We start from the raw sequence: 13,102 nt of genomic DNA, 5'->3' as shown, positions 1-13,102 counted from the left end.
GCAAAAAATAAAAAATCACGGTGTCATTCAAAATAAACGCTCATGACAATCATTTTCATGCTTTATCATGTCAGAATGCTCACAGGAAGTGTACAAGAGTAGATTATAAATTTTACACATAAAAGAAGAAACAAATAAAATTGCTTAAATTTACAAGCCCATAAAATTCTATACAGACTCAAATATTAACTGTTAAGTTTTTTTTTTCTACAGCCAGGTAGGGGGTGACCTTTGGCTTCAAGTTAAGAGGAACATATTTTACATTGGTATTACATTATTTAAATATTAATTTTGGTACTGTCAGTATAAATACATTATCCAGTACCACACTTAATGTGTTCTAAAGGATTCAATTTTAACCCCCGTCAAAATGATTTTTGTAACTAATTTCTCGCCAGTGCTTTTCTATTTAAGTACAAAAGTGTATCGATATCGCTGAAATGCACCTAGTAGCCTTAAAAATGTTGAATTTTGCTCTGAACAATTCATATAGATTGGAAAATAAAACTGCCCTTTTAGTCCTAAAAACAGCCCAATGTAATAAAGGTGAATAAGAAAAGTCAGCCACACTAAGAAGAACCTGTTTGAATGTAAGAAAAGGGTAGGTAAAATTTTAATGAAATAAATAACATTTCAAATATGGTTCAACACTTTCTTTGTGTGGAGAAAGGGTGAAGGTATTACCAGGCTAACTTAACTTTAAACAATAAGAAATAATGCACTTGATCTGCTATTAATGATAAGTCAGTGAATTGCTGTGTTGTAATTAGAAAAGATTTGTACATAGCAGGGGGTGGAAAAGTAAAATTTAAGACTCAAACACGACGGCAAACTGGTGCACTTTCAAAATACATGCTAAAACATTCATGACTCAATTTGTGACACTATTTACAAGACAAATTTGAACTTCTGTTTGTTTTGTACAAGGTCAACTCCCAATGCAGCCTCTATAGACACAAATGTTCACTGACTCTCCTTCAGGAGACTGGTGTGGAAATAGATGCCACAGCTCCATCAACAACTGCAGGGCCTGGATTTGAAGATGTCCCCGAGGCACTGGAGCTAGCTGCTGCAGAATTTCTCTGGGCATGGGAGGGTATGAGGGTAGAGGCCAGAGATGGCTTCACTGATAACTCTGTGAGAGGAGACAAGAAAAAAATGGTAAACTGTGGGCTCACCCCATCTCTGGGATCTGGAACCTGGAATCAGGGACACTTTGCTTGGGGATTGTGGAATGCTGGACTTTGGAATCCAAACTCCAAGACTGTCTTGGATCCCTTACATGTGGTGGCCTTACATTACGAATCTTAGCATTTTAGGAAGATTGAAGGAGACTCTGCTTGCAGGGTAACCTTACAGGGAGAGTATGAGAGAAACCTGAATGTAACAGTGCTGTATGAAAATTTAATGACAGCCCTCTTCAAATTAGAACATTTTCAAAGTGCTGATATTTAGTAGATACAAAAATGGTAGTTGTTGCTTATATTACACTGAGTCATGTCAGGTAAAGCATGGCCCCACAGATTCCATCAATGAATTGAAAAATGAATCCGTGTAGAAACATAATTATTTCAACACTCTAAGAGTCTGAATTTTTGAGGCTCTGCGTGGCCATATAATACCCTCTACATGTAAAAGTTGTGAACTTTAAGGCAAAGAAATACATGTATGTACAGTGAAAGTAAGCAACATTGTTGGAAGTATTGATGGCCTGTCTGGCCATTTCCTAAAAATAATGGAGGGTTTGTTGTACAATACACCATTAAAATAGACATTAAATTTTGGCAATTGCCATGCCTAGTGACTACTTTAGTTATCTTATATGAAGCAGCCTTAAGCTTAGCAGCCAGATTCCAAAGCCTCCAGGGTATTTTGCAATAATTATACAAGTTCCACCGTATTTTAGACTGCAGTATTGAGGTATTTCAGATATTTTAGATACATATACAGAGCATCGTTATCCAGGACAGACCTAAATTTCCTACCAGACTGATTACCAGAATGTGTTTATCATACCTTGAGGGGTAAAATTAAAAAGTGGAGGTAGCTCACGCCCATTTGGAAGTTTTGTATTGGGGTCGCGCAATTCATCAAAGAAGCAGTGAGCACATGACTCAACAGGTATGAGTCTTGTTGATGGTGTATACTCTAGTAATCTACTACAGAGGCTGATTGCTTCTGGTGGAGTCTTGGGTCTAAACACCTGCAAATCAAAATTAATAACTTATTATCTGGCCCCAGTTGTTCAAATGTAGGATAGCACTATCTACCGGATAAAACACTAACCAGGGGGTAAATATTAGTGAACCAATTGCACTATGCACTGGATGGAGATTAATTTATCCTGTGGATAGCATTATCTACTTTTTGCACAACTGGGCCCTCCTGGTTAAGTTTCCCTCACAGTTTTTTTTTTACTTTCCTTTGACATGAATTGTAAAATCAACACATCTACTTAAGGTTAACTTTGAGCTTACTTCCTAGTGACATGTCTGCATTTATTGTTAAGTAAAATTTCAACACTGAAGATGAACACAAGGGGAAGACTGTAATGGTGGTTTTTTTAAGTTTGGGGCCTGGGCTTAAACAAGAAATATTGATGAATATAGTTGCAACAGCAACATCAATATCATCCCTTGCTGGTATTGACTCTCTTAAATCAACAAAGAGTATTTTTCCTTTCATAATTGCATTTGTACTTGTCAGACTGAATCCAAGTGAGATACATATTTTGGTTACTAGGAAGTTTTTATGCAAGAAGAGACATAAGGTCAAGAAAGAAAGGTCACCAGCCTTATTAAGTGCAGAAAAGCTAACCTCTGGAGATCTTTTTTTTTTTTTTTGCAGTAAACCCAAAGTCAACCCCACCCCCCTCATAAACCCAAATTGGTGCAGCTCAGGACATTATATGAATCCGCACACAAGGTATTGTGCATCAATTTTTTTTATGAAACAGTCTTGTCAGTATTAAATGAAGAATATGCAAAAATGCCTCAGAAACTGTCCTGTAATTGAACAATTATTCAATTCCAAACTAAAGCACTGAGAAGCACAAAATTAATTTTTAAATGGGAGATTCAGTGACCCATAGGGGGAACTAGGTAATTTGTGCCATTTAGGCATACACATATACGTAAGTGAGAGTTTTTCTCAGCTGTTCGCTGTGTTCAGAGGGGTTTTCTTATACTCTCTTTGTGTTTCCTTCATTCCTTAATCCATCTTTGACCCAGTTATCTGATACCATGTAAGAAAATCCTCTGGTTTACCTTGCTCCAGGGATGTGGCTTAATCTGTGGGAATTTAAATTCTGTGTAATGTGGATTCATTTCTTTAATCTGTTCCCTAGTTGGTGTTCCTAGCACTTTAATTATTTCAACAAGCTGATCTACTCCACTGGCGCCAGGGAAGATGGGTTGTCCCAGAAGAAGCTCTGCCAACACACAACCAGCAGACCAGACATCTGAAAAAGAAACAAGATAAATTCAGCTAAGAGAATAACAAGCTGAAAGGTGCTTCCCATGGGGAGATCTAGAAATGATTTACGTCTACATATATCAAAATGGATTCTGCTTCATTGGATTTATAAATCTCTTTAACCCCTAAGTTCAACATACAGATTCTATAGACTAGCCTCCATACATGTCTTGAAAAATTTGTTGAGTGAATTTGTTAAAGGATCAAAGCATTTTTCCCTTTGTGATCATTTTATTACTCCTCATAACCGTTCTACTTGATTATATACTGATATTTTTAGGAGAAAATTAATGTTGGTCACTCTTTTCTGGCAATTTGTGTTTTGATTTTTGTGGCTATTTGTGTTTTGATAAAGATTTTAAAATTATTATCTGCTAAATTGGATTTAAATCAAAAGAATGAGGCAATTCTCCAAATTTGTCTCTTGATAAAGATCAGGTCCAGGTTGTTCAAACCTTGGATACCGCTATCCACCAGGCCCCAGTTGTTCAAAAGGTGGATAGCGCTATCCATTGGATAAATCACTATCCAGCGGATAACGCAATTGGTTTCCCTAATACTTATCCACTGGATAGTGATTTATCCGGTGGATAGCGCTATCCAACTTTTAAACAACTGGGGCCAGATAAATCACCATCCAACGGATAGCGTAATTGATTTCCGTGATACTTATCCACTGGATAGTGATCATTTATCCGGTGGATAGCACTATCCAACATTTGAACAACCAGGGCCAGAAAATTATAACCTGGGTAAGAAAAAAGGCGATAGGAAAACTAGGTCATGATTCACCTTTTTTTTAACACTGCTAAAAGAAACTTTCCTGGTGCAATGATATCTAAGACAAGCCACAATCAACACTGACACTCATTCTATAACCCTTTAAACCCCAATATTCACTTGCAAATTCTCCACACTGATCTCCATACACTTTCCTAAAGACATTTTCCCTCTGGTGATCAGGGTTCTCAACAAGAGCAGGTGGCCGGTAAAATTCATCGGCTATTTTATGTGAACTTGCTGCGTACTTTTCTTTGGAAATTACCCCCTCAAAAGCCGAAATTTAATTATGTCTGTGTTCTGCTCAAACACTCTAATTTTTTCTCCACAATGCTGGAAATACACTTTAAGGGGCCCAGATTTCAAAATTTTTTCAGGGGGAAAAACATAGGTTGATTCTCAGTTTCCTTTGACTCCTAGCCATAAGTATTCATAAATTAGGGTTTGGAGACAAAGGAAATAGAAAATAAACCAAGGTTAAAAAACTTTAACCTGCATGTAATTTTGAACTGTAACATACCGTAAAAATCCAAAAATAAGCCCCAGGGCTTATATTTTTTTAGAGGGGCTTATATTTGGAGGGGCTTATCTATGGAGGGACATTTGCATTTTCAAAATTGATTGGGCTAGCCTTATAGCTGGAAGGAAATTTACCATTTTTATTTTGTTTTACCTTGTACTTGAGGGCAATTTCCAAGTACAAGCCCCTGACAAGGCGATTTAACGGAAGGTTTTTTGCGTTCTGAGTTTGGGGGGCTTATATTTGTGGGGGCTTATACATGGAGGGGATTATTTTCCGAATTTTACGGTATATTTAGACAAGTATGTACCGTACCTATATCAGGAGTATAGTCAGTGGCTCCAAATATAAGCTCTGGTGCACGGTAATATCTTGAGCAGATGTAAGAAACATTAGGCTCTCCTTTCACTAACACTTTGGCACTGAAATAAAGAAGCAAATTATGGATCTTGAATCTCTGCAATAGAAGGTGTGACTTTTTTTCAAATGCTGCTAGTTCTGCAATCTGAAAGGTGTATTTTTGCAAAGATAAGGTTAGCTGTTATCCTAGATACAAAGCTGAATTCCAAGAATGCAGAAGGGGGAGGGCAGGAGGTCTTATAAGTTTGACTAAAAGGTTCTCTCAGGTTTGGGAATTAAGTGATAATGCATTTCACAGGAATTTCACATGAATGAGATGAAATGGTTGTCCAAACATAAACAATCAGACAAAAATTGCAAGTGAGTCGTCAAAGCCTTTAGGTAAATTCATGTTTCTTGCTAGTTTATTAAAAAATTTATTCTCATGTACTATTAATAGTTGGTCCCGGATAGGGTAGGGACTCTGTGCCTAGTCAAGGATAAAGAAGCAGGATTGCAGTTGAACATGGTCTGGTGAAGGTTAAGGGTTTCAGAGACCCAGAGACCCCATCTCTGCCTAAAGATGCCTTGTGTTTACCCCTGGTTCCATATCCAAACCAAACTGATGTATAATACCAATGAATCCCTTACCTGCCAAAGTCACACAGTTTTAACACTGCTGTCTCTGGATCAAGAAGCAAATTCTGGGGTTTGATGTCACGATGGCATATACCAACAGAGTGAATATAGGCCAGGGAACGAAACATTTGGTACATGTAAAGCTGACAAAGAAAAATACACACATCAAGGCCATACAGGGAGAGTATCACCCCTGTGACTCCACGACATTTGGCAAAAACATTCACCATTTGAAGGGCCACTGTGGTTGACCTTTTTGGACTACCACTTACACTCCAAGTACGTGGCTTCTTCCTAAAGAAGATTTGTACTACTCTTAAAATATTTCAGAAAAAGTAAATAAATAATAGAGATCAATAGGTTGCAGCAACTTGTTTTTAGACGCAGTGCAGCCATTTTGTCCACCAAAACATTGTTGTAACATGAAATCTGAACTTGGCTTTCTTCCTTAGACAAGCAAACTGCTATGTATAGGGTAACTAACCAGTGAAAAAAAAAGTCAATCAAGTTATTTGAAAACCATCAGATATCAAAGAAATTTCCATACACGTTAATCCTTTGGCTACAAATGAACAACCTATGACACTGCAATGAAGATATTGGCAGTAAAAGAAAAAATTTTGAACAGATGTTTTGCTTGCCACAGTTTTCATTTGAACAGAACCTGTAAATAATGCCATAGAATTGTAAGTTAGCAAGTGTGCCCATAGTTCAGAAAGACAATTCAAGGCCAAAGTTGCACTTTATTTTTGTGACAGGCATCTTCCCCTTGGGTCTAAGAATGAGGTTAACAAAGCTGCTATTCATGTCCATTCATTGTAGTTTGTAATATTATCTTGGTGCATCTTTGCTGTATTATATCGACAAAAAAGTCTAAATTTCTACCAATAAAGGAACTTAAGATACAGAGGAACTCTGCCTTATGGCCAGCTCGGTAATTCGGTCACCTTGTCATTCATTTCCTTATAAAAAAACCCTGATTAATGCGGTCACCTGTTAATACAGCCAACAGCCACATTTTAAAATCCCAAACAGTGGAATCTCAAATAATTTCACCCTGTTAATAGGGCCACTTCTTTGAAATTTAGAAAATTAAAATGCCTGTGACATGCCAATTTTATTGACCAAGTACTCTGAGCCTGTTCTTGCACTGTTTTTAGACTACAGTACACAAAGCGCACTTGATGCGATTTTATAGCCAAATTTTAAAAGTGTTTTATTTACTGAAGGAAAATTTTAAGTAGTGGTTTTAATTAAAATATTATTACTGTATGCGATATCTACTTTCTGGTTGTTGATAAATGAGAACAGTTGTTTAAGAAATGCGAATGCGATGTTCGGTGTATTTGTCATTACAGCCCTCAAGGCATGAAATTTGAGCCTGCCTCGATAACATGGCTACCCCGTTAATACAGCCAAATTCTTTGGACCCACTGGTCACTGCATTAACAGGGTTCCACTGCATATTAATTTTGTTGACAGCACTTGAGGCAAATTTTTCACTAGCGACAGTGTCAAGGTCTTAATCTGAATAAGAATGACTCCTAAGGGTGCTTAAAAATGGAGTCACATATATGTAAGTGAGGCAGTAACCAGAATGTTGCCATTTTTCCACACAAATCATATGCTGCACACTCTAGATTTTTCAGGTTCACAGTACTGGCCATGGGCTCTGTTCAATTTTCCTGTGAGCACAACCCTAGCTTAAAATCTAGTGAAGTTCAGATTGCTGGAGGCACACACAGTAGTGTATGAATGATCCAAATTTTTCTGGTGCATTGTTTTTTTTCCAATACTAGATTACCTTAATATACAGTATAGGAATGGTCTGTTTTGCTTTGCTGTAATGTCTTGCTACTCTATAAACAGTCTCTGGGACAAAGTCAAGAACCAGATTTAAATAGATTTCTTCTTTCTGTAAAAGAGAATATAAAATAAAATGATTAAATATGGCAAGAAGTCTTTTTAACAAAAGCATCAGGGAGGCAAAAACCTGACATTTTTGAAAGCTAACAATCAGTCTGGATCAAGGAATGACCCTTACCTTGGGATCGTGGCCAAGATAAAGGTGACTGTTAGCTGTCAAAAATGTGGAAGTTAATATAATGTTTTGTCTCTCTGACACTATTGTTGAAAATAATTGGCCACTTCTATGAATTTAGTGGATGAATAAGATAAGACAATGATAAATTTTAACCCTTTCACAACTAATAGTGGCAGACCCCCTCCTCCTGGAAATTTCCAATTACCCTCTATGGGGTAGGTATGGATATTTTCCAGGTGCCAGTTGTTTAAAAGGTGGATAAAGCTATTCACTGGATAACGATTTAACAACAGTTTAAAAAGTTTAGAATTTACATGGATTTGTATGGAAAACCATGCAAGCTTGACCGGATGGCAAAAGTTACTTATCTCATACAAATGCTTCCAACTTTTGGCAGCTGTTGCAATCGCTACTTTAGAGATATACGGCTGAAACTTCTCAGTTTACCTACTTTTAATATGCTCTTTCAGCTTGTGGTAACAAAATTTTTCAAAAGTGAACTGTTTTTGTGTTTACTGAAAGTTGGTCACGTGATCAAGTGATGCAAAGAGCCTACTGAGTATCAATGTATTAAGCACAAAAGTACTAACTGGGAACATTGTTTTTCAAGTCTCCAACTGGAAGTGGGACTGCCATTTTATGTGGTTTTCCATTGAAGGTATAGCTCCTCTGACAATGGTACTTAAGGACAGCAACAAATCTTGAGAGCGAGAGGACATTTAAAGCCAAATATCTCCATACCACATTAACCAAATACAATTTGGGTTTCTACAGAAAGATATATAATACAGCTTTTGTCCATTTGAGACAAAGAGGGATGTTATCTTGAGGCTAGCCTACGTGCTGGTGTCTCCTCAGGCAACTCGAAATGACACTTCTGCATAACACTGTCGCTAATCACATTCTTGTTTTCCCAAGATCTTGGGAAAAGAAAAGCCTCTACAGGGGAAGACAATAAAATATGTTTGTAAAGGACTGTGATTGGCCACCTCACAATAGGCACTGTTCAGCTAGATTCTGATTGGTTGTGATAAAAAGTGAAGAGTCCTGTGACAGAAACCTCACGCATGTTAGAGTAAAATTTAATGTGTATGACAGAAATCCTCTCTTACAATATTCTTCGAACATCCAATATTATTTCATTTTACAACAAGTGTCTTCAGGACTCGAAAATCCACTAGCCGGACACCCGGGGCGAGCGAAAGTTTTCGTTTGGCTGATGGAAAAAGAAAAAAAGTACTTTCCTAGCCCAATGGGCTAGAAGGGCACTTAAAAGCCCAGTTGTTGAAATAACTGGCACGATCTGCATTTAAATATTTAGAAAAAAATGTTTCTTATAAAATTAATTACATAAAAAGTAAGTACTGTATTACCACCTACGCCACGAAGGAGTCAAAAGCAAGTACATCAGTGAGTACACAAACAGAATATTTGCAAGGCATTCTATGTGGACGGCAGAAGTCTGGGAACCACTTTGGTCCTTAGGTGGCTTGGACATGTACAAAGAAGCACGTACATGTAGCACGTGGGAAGTTACGAATGTATTTTGTTTTGTTTCTTTCAATGAACCTCTTGAACTTTGGCTTCACACAGCAAAAGAAAGGAGATGGGGTTGCTGAAGATCAGTGTAAGTGGACTGCCGATGGGCCAGCTGCTGCAGATGAAATTCAGACCAAAAACAAGAAGTATGATACCCAGCAAAACCTTTGTTTCTTCCACCTTGGAAAACAAAATAGCTGTGGGTGGAGTATGACCAGGAAAAGGGCGTAATGTCTTGCCAAATGTGTGGCAAATATGCATCCTTAGCAGGTAAATCTTAAGACTGGCTCACAATACAAATAAGTACTGGGCTACAGCTCTCAGGCTCTGGGCTAGTAAAGTACAAATGCTAGCTAGCCCATGGCTATAAAGACCTCAAAAAATATTTTGAGCCCTGGTCTTCAAAAGTGAAATTAAATGGACCTCCTACCAACTTGAGAAGACTCAACCAGGGCATTTTGCAAAACCAGTTACAAAGCAATAAATACAGGACTATCTGTCACAATGAAGTAAAAAAGGTAAAGGGACTTGAGATGGCAGTAGAGTCTGTTTTCCTGGCAAGAACCTTCTATCAGATGAATCAGTTTCTTTGCCAAATGATCATGGCTCCCTCCTTTCTTCATTGTGGTCAAAAAAGTCCCTACAGACAGCTTAATCGCAAAGTTCTCCCTGTTCGACTTACAATCATTGCACAACACTTTGAAATCAACAAAAAAAGTAAAACTGTCGTGCAAATTACAGTTCAGTGGCTGAGGAAGATTAAAGAAAACATGCTGAAAGAACCACTAGGAAAGCTTGGGAAAGATTTTATGTTGATAGCCACAGCTGCATTGAAAAATCCAACCTTACAAAATCAATTCCAACATCTCTTTCTAAACAGGAGTAGACAATTCAAGAAATGTTCTGGGATAACATTTGCTCTTCTTGAAATAAGACTCAAGTTGTCTCCTTTCAACCAAGACATAGCCTGCACCACAAATGAAACTAAACTCTGGTAAAGTCCATCTGCGAAACAGTGCCGGAATCCTTGTTATGGGCCCTAACTTGCGCACCAGGATTTGAGTACGCTCTAAGATTAATCTGTTAAAAAAGCCTTTGTGGATTTGTCAATCAGGATGAAAGGAAATTGGGAAAAGGACTTTCAATAATTTGTTGAGTCTGTTCAGGGCCCAGAACAAGGATCTTGGTGTGGCTTCACAGGTGTTACTAGGCGAGTTTCAATATATTATGTCTGCAACGCAAGCTACCTAGGTGTAGACACAAGTGGTACATATTTTAAAATTTATCCAAATTAAATACCCTGAGGGTAAGGCTCTAATATGATTAGCAACAGCATTGCGCAGACTTCCCTTTTCCTTGAGCAACTGGGAAATAGGAGACATATGCACACAGGTTATCTGAATAACCAGGTGAATGCCTCACTCTAGACTTTAAAGAGTAAATAAGTACTCTTGGGCTTATAATCTGAGCACTCACAGTGCTGAACTGTGTAATGTTGACGCAATAAAGAGAAAAAAATTCTCCAAAACAGTGCTACCTAATGGTCAAAGAGATGTAACGAAAAAAAGGCATCTAAGAGAATTTAAAAATGTCAAGTCTAAAAATGTTTAACAATTTTTGTCCCTGCTATAGCCATGTAGTATTAGTAATGTAAATAACATCACTTTTAAGATTTTTCCAATTTTCTAATTAAAAATATCATAAAATTCAGACTCCTATTAAACCACAGTTAACGTCTGCTTCAAACGAGAAAACCAGTACAATATTATTTATGTTATAAACTTACATTATTTACCGTACGTAGTCTACGATAGTAATTGAAAAATCAATTTTGTACAAGGGCAGGATTGAACTTGATGGGAACAACCCCATTACTGTCGTTATAATAGCAACGTTTATCTCAGTACCAAATTTGCCAATAGTTTTTTCAAATTTTATTTGAAACGAAGTATTTATATAATATCTTTCCCTTTGGATTTGACATTCTGTCCATAAGAATTAAGAAATGTTCCCTATAATTTGCAGTGAACAGGCAGATGAAAAATTAACATGAAGACTGAAAAACTGACCATGGATTCGTGGGGCAAAGGGCATTTTTTAGAATCTTGAAATATATCAGTTTTTCTGTTTTAGGGAAATATAATGTTACAAAGACATAAGTGGCAAAGATACCACTTCAGCCTGCTCAACAAATGTGATGTCAGAAAGATTTTAAATCCTTTCTAGATCACACTGGACTTAGAAAAAATTTCAACGAAGCAAAAAATTTGGCTATTCTGAAATTACAACAAATCCGATGGTTTCCAAAGAAAAAAAAAATTCGTCTTAAAAATTTCCGTACAGGTGAAGCTAACTAAAATCTCAGATGTGACCGAGAGAAAAAAGTGAAAGTATATCCGTTTCTTTGTGGTGAAAGTTATGTTGCCTAAAATAGCAAAATTTGTTTTCACCTCAGAAGGAGTGTACATTTCAACAAAAAAATAATACATTTCGAGCGACACTTCCTTCGATCTTGTTTCCACGTCGTTAATACAATCATGTAGGCAGTTGGTCTCATATACTACAGTGAATAGAATGCTAGTTTTACTGAATTAAAGCAATCAGTGTTCGTACACCCACGTAGGCCGTTCAACAAACAACATGAAATAACCGGCCTTTAGCAGGCTCAATTCAACTGATGCAAAACGACATCGCAATATTCAAGCATCGATCTCAAAATCTCATTACGTCTTTTTTCAAATATCAATAAGAGAGAGAGTTACTAACCTTTTCGCCGCTGGAATAAAAGAACCATCGTAACCTGACGATATTGCAGTGGTCTAATTTTCTCATGATTTGAAGCTCACGATTCTGAAAGAAAAGTTTAATGTTGCCAGTATTGAAGCGAATTTCGGCATTACGAAAACGAAAACGTCACACCGAAACGGACATACATATATATATTGTGGTCAGTCTAAAAAGCAAAAGTAAAAATACCTTAAAACGTTTGTCTTGCAAGACTTTCTTTATAGCCACAAGCTCCGAGGAATCACACATCCGTGCCTGATATACAACTCCGAAAGAACCATTCCCAATAACTTTCGTGTCAGTATAACTGATCTCTTGCGTCCGATCGGGCAGGGAGCCTGTAGTTGCAACGACGGTTGTTACTTTGCTTCCATCTTTATCGCCTAAAAAACGAACAGGACAGTCATATTTGCCTATCATCATTCCTCTACTATGTTCTACTCCCACACTATCGGCGGTTTTCCAGCCCTAAACACCTTGAATATTACCTATTGGTAATGAAATGTAAAAGTGTATACTCACGACTTATTTTCACTCCTCCAAAATTTGGCGTATGCGACTTATTTGTTTCGGCAAACGATGTCGTTCTAGGTCTATGACCGCTCATTGTTGTAAAATGTTTGATGTACGATAAAACTGACGGATCACCGGACCATTACATCTCTGTCGTCAGCTTATATTCAACATGGAGAGTTGCTTTCAAGTCACCTTACGCCGACAAGTGATTTTCCTGAATGGTTCTGAAAATGCACGCTCCTCCGGTCATTTAGGGCTAAATTAAATTCAGTTTGCTTCCGGAGGTTCCGTAGACGATGCCAGGACAAAGATCAAATCGGTTAAAGAGGGACAACAGAGGTTTTAAGCAACGGAAAACACAGCCAAAGACAAATGACACTCAAATCACAATGGCGCTTGCTACTGCAGGCATGTGCCGTTCTGGGGGCCCCCAACGAAGTTTGTTCAATTTGTTAGCCAATAGT

General features: G+C 37.5%; 2 protein-coding genes across 2 annotated transcripts in view; one reads left to right on the top strand and one right to left on the bottom strand.

The window, feature by feature from the left end:
• Window positions 1-48: 48 nt before the first annotated feature.
• LOC140950087 (glycogen synthase kinase-3 beta-like) lies at window positions 49-13,066 on the bottom strand. Its single transcript, XM_073399265.1, has 9 exons — window positions 12,645-13,066; window positions 12,312-12,505; window positions 12,102-12,185; window positions 7,557-7,667; window positions 5,765-5,895; window positions 5,090-5,196; window positions 3,267-3,460; window positions 2,017-2,203; window positions 49-1,135 (listed from the first exon to the last, which is right to left on the bottom strand). The coding sequence occupies exons 1-9, from the start codon at window positions 12,727-12,729 to the stop codon at window positions 978-980; spliced, it is 1,251 nt and encodes a 416-aa protein (XP_073255366.1). The 5' UTR covers window positions 12,730-13,066; the 3' UTR covers window positions 49-977.
• Window positions 12,540-13,102, top strand: part of LOC140950084 (double-strand break repair protein MRE11-like) — a 31,371-nt gene continuing 30,808 nt past the window's right edge. Inside the window, exon 1 of the mRNA XM_073399259.1 lies at window positions 12,540-12,616. Coding sequence (XP_073255360.1) covers window positions 12,555-12,616 — 62 coding nt within the window. The 5' untranslated portion in view covers window positions 12,540-12,554. The remainder of the gene's footprint in view (window positions 12,617-13,102) is intronic.

This window comes from Porites lutea, chromosome 10, assembly GCF_958299795.1.
Source record: "Porites lutea chromosome 10, jaPorLute2.1, whole genome shotgun sequence".
NCBI classification, from domain to species: Eukaryota; Metazoa; Cnidaria; class Anthozoa; order Scleractinia; family Poritidae; genus Porites; species Porites lutea.
The sequence above is the reverse complement of the archived record's forward strand: the minus strand, read 5'-3'. Positions and strand labels throughout refer to the sequence as shown.